The sequence below is a fragment of the Protobothrops mucrosquamatus genome, unplaced genomic scaffold (assembly GCF_001527695.2).
Source record: "Protobothrops mucrosquamatus isolate PMUCROS unplaced genomic scaffold, P.Mucros_1.0 scaffold5841, whole genome shotgun sequence".
Classification (NCBI taxonomy): domain Eukaryota; kingdom Metazoa; phylum Chordata; class Lepidosauria; order Squamata; family Viperidae; genus Protobothrops; species Protobothrops mucrosquamatus.
The window spans coordinates 9,280-12,925 of NW_015391686.1; the positions used below are offsets into that span (position 1 = coordinate 9,280).

The 3,646-nt window shown below is 38.0% G+C and overlaps 1 protein-coding gene across 1 annotated transcript in view; it reads left to right on the forward strand.

Annotated features, from left to right (window-relative positions):
* The window catches only part of LOC107299972 (resistin), an 11,296-nt gene extending 9,034 nt beyond the window's left edge, over positions 1 to 2,262 (forward strand). Inside the window, exons 3-4 of the mRNA XM_015829317.2 lie at positions 1,716 to 1,793; positions 2,058 to 2,262. Of these exons, the coding sequence (XP_015684803.1) occupies positions 1,716 to 1,793; positions 2,058 to 2,194 (215 nt within the window). The 3' untranslated portion in view covers positions 2,195 to 2,262. The remainder of the gene's footprint in view (positions 1 to 1,715; positions 1,794 to 2,057) is intronic.
* Positions 2,263 to 3,646: the final 1,384 nt, after the last annotated feature.

The following is a 3,646-nucleotide window of genomic DNA, read 5'->3' on the forward strand; positions in this document are numbered from 1 at the left end:
TCTTTCCTTAATCTCCCCCCCCCCCAGAAAAAAAGCACAATATTTTTTACTATTTGTAAAAAAATTGTAACATGTACCTTTGTAATGGGGTTCAGATTAAACAATTAGGCATCACAGAATAGCACAGTCATTAAACAAATCATCATAATAAAGGAAATAATGAAATGGTTCTGTTCAAAACTTTGCATACCCCTGACTGTTTGGGCTGATAGAGCTCCCACGTTTAAACTTCCCCAAATTCTAGCTTTTCAAGAGCATTTATCCAGCAGCTGCCCAAAGCACTTGGTTCCACCTAGTGGTCAGGAGGTAGAAAAACTGTCTGGTATTTTCAAGTTCAGGCGACCATATGACAAGAAAGAAGGAAGGGAAAGAAAAAAGAGGGGGGAGGAAGGTAGCGCTTAGAGGAGTGTTGTGCATGCCAACTGGAGGAGGCTTTTAATGTGGTGGATTATATTGGATAGGACTGTAAGGTTTTTCAGCTCAGAATCCTAATAAATCCCAATGAGATTCTGAACACGAGGCCACTGGAAAAAACATAGTTTTTTTATTCCTTTGATCAAAGTAATAAGCTGGGTGTCCCAATCTCTTGTCACACGCACGCACGCACGCTGTGAGACAGAGGAGAATGAACACGCCCTAATCAAAAAGGCTCTGCCTTTTATAACTAATACACTTTTTTTTTCTTAACATTGCAAGGTTCCTGCGCATCTAAAGATTTCTTCTGAATTTCCTTATCTACATGTTGCAATTCTGCACCTCTAAGCTCTGAATACACAATAGCTCAATAGCCGGCAATTAGCCCAGAAACTTGTTACTTCCAGGCAGAGAAGCAAAGGAATACATTTTAAAACCACGGCAGAGAAGCAAGAAGCGAAAAGCAAAGTGATACATTTAGATCCAAGGAGAAAAGGGGGTGGAAAAGTGCTGCTATATGTTGCAAGCTATAGTAGTAACATTTGTAAAGTAACAGAAAGCTTTTCTTTCTTTTTTTCTTGCTTTCTCTTCTTTTCTTTCACGTTTGTGTGTGTGTGTGTGTGTGTGTGTGTACTACAAAATAATATATATTTTTAAAAAGTATAACAAGAGGATCAAGAATCCATTTCTCCTACTTGCAATAGATAGCTATTTCCCCCTTTCTTCATGCCTTTCAGATAGACGTAGAAAGCGAAGTCTTGATGTTTTTAATTTTGATAAATGGATGCTATGCTAATGAGTTAGCTAATATTTTATATTGTTTTCATATATCAATTTGCAATAGATCTATGTTTTATTTTATTTTTTTAAAAAAACACATTTTGCATACCTCCCCCCTTCAATAGAATCCAATCCAATGGAAAGACAGTATATTTCAATAACTTATATGTCTAATAGTTGCTAAACTGATGGCTTAGTTAACATAGTCTCACAATAAGAAAATAGATACAGAGCAACCCCTCACCTTAAATTATAGGATGTCTCTAAGGTCAGGTACAGGTTCCTCAATGCATATTTAGCAGACTTGGAGCACTTTATTCTGAATTTCATTTCACCTATTAAGAAAGTTTTATTCCTTTCTTCCTTCTCACGGTCTTTTCCTTTCCTTTCCTTTCCTTTCCTTTCCTTTCCTTTCCTTTCCATTTATCCTTTCATGAACCTTCCCCATGTTCAGTCTTAAAGTTGTCATGGTTGGATACCCTTGTCCTAGAGCTTTAATAATTACTTGTTTCATTTTCCAGTGTCTTCAGCTCTGCCGAAGATGCAGATGGCTTGCCAAAATGTGTTTGCTCGAGGTGCTTTTGCCGCTTGTCCATCAGGTGAGAACTAATAACTTGTGGGAGAAGATCAGGAGCTAAGAGAAGAGGATTAGGTGAAAAGAAAAACTCTCTATCAAACCGTTTTCTCTGACATCTGCTAGACTTGTGTATGCATGGGTACAAAATGTAAACTAAGCAAGGCTGCTGCAGGAATCTGCTTAGCTTGGCATTTATATCATAATTGTTCCAAACACTCAAAGTGATGCAGATCTGCATAACCTTCATCTTTTTAAACTTTCTCTTCTTTTCCTTCTTCCTTTGTAGGATTTCTACCCACTTCATGTGCCTGTGGAATGGGTTGTGGATCTTGGGATATTCGTCAGGACTCAGTTTGTCACTGCCAATGTGCACGTATTGACTGGACTTCAGCCCGGTGCTGCAAAATATCTGTTGGCTCCTAAGCTGCTTTGATGGCAGGTTGGCTCCAGTTTCTGTGCACAATAAAAGTATGAATCAATAATTCCATGAATTGTTCTATACAACTTAAATTTCTATCCAGTGTGGAGCTGTAATCTTATAAATGGCTAACTGTTGAATTGTGTGTGTGTGTGTGTGTGTATCTGTGTCTGTGTGTCTGTGTTTGTGTCTCTGTGATCTCAAACTGGAAGCAAGTGCCTGTTTCTTTATCCTGTTGGAACCCTCTTACATACAGAATGACAAAAGTCAGTTTTGGCTCCTAACATGTTCTCCCCATATTCTTATTGTGGCTGGAAAAGGGAATTGTCTCAGTGGCTTGATTTCAAAAAAGCAAAGCTCACATGCACATGTCAAACTTCATCTTGAGAATTGGTTTCATGTTCATATTTATTTACATATAACCCAAATCAAGATGGCTATACTTTCTCTATTTTCTTTACATCTCTTCCCTCTTTGTAATAGTGGTGCACTCTTACCTCACTGAGAGCTTGGAACATTTTGTGTGTGTGCTGTTATCCCAAGTATGCAGACACTTCATCAGATAACCCAAAATAACCACTTCTAAAACAGAGGATGCTGCACTGGTTGTAAGTGTTAGGACTGGTCATAAGTCACTTTTTTAACATTATCATAACTTTGAATGGTTGATAAACTAATAGTCATATATCAAAGATTATCTGTAAATATTTTTAGTAGCAACTACCCATCTGTTGTGGTCTTGTCCAGAGACCATAGATTAGGAATTAGGTGTGATTGCTATACAGTATATCAATCTATAGGGAGGGCTGAAACCAGGCAAGAGGCACACATCTACAAAGAAGTGGGACTTGGATTGTGTTGTTGAAACTGCCATGGTGCCTGTTTGACCCTGCCCATCAGGGTTATTATTGCAGAATGTTGCCATAAGAGCCAAGGTGGTGCAGTGGTTAGAATGCAGTATTGCAGGCTAATTCTACTGACTGCCAGCAGTTTGATTCTCACTGGCTCAAGGTTGACTTAGCCTTCCATCCTTCTGAGATCGCTGGGAGAAATATGTTGACTGTGTAAACCACTTAGAGAGGGCTGTAAAGCACTATGAAGCGGTATAGAAGTCTAAATGCTATTGCTATAGCCAATAAGACACAAAGAGAAATAAACAATCCATGTTTCTTTCACTAACACTATACTAATCTTATGCTCTGTGTGGATGATTCCTATATTTCTATATATGCACATCAAACTATTTCCATATGGGGTTTAGTACATTATGCAGCATACAGAAAAGCCAAAAAAATGAAGGTGTTCTTCTTTTTTCTTCTTCTTCTTCTTCTTCTTCTTCTTCTTCTTCTTCTTCTTCTTCTTCTTCTTCTTCTTCTTCTTCTTCTTCTTCTTCTTCTTCTTCTTCTTCTTCTTCTTCTTCTTCTTCTTCTTCTTCTTCTTCTTCTTCTTCTTCTTCT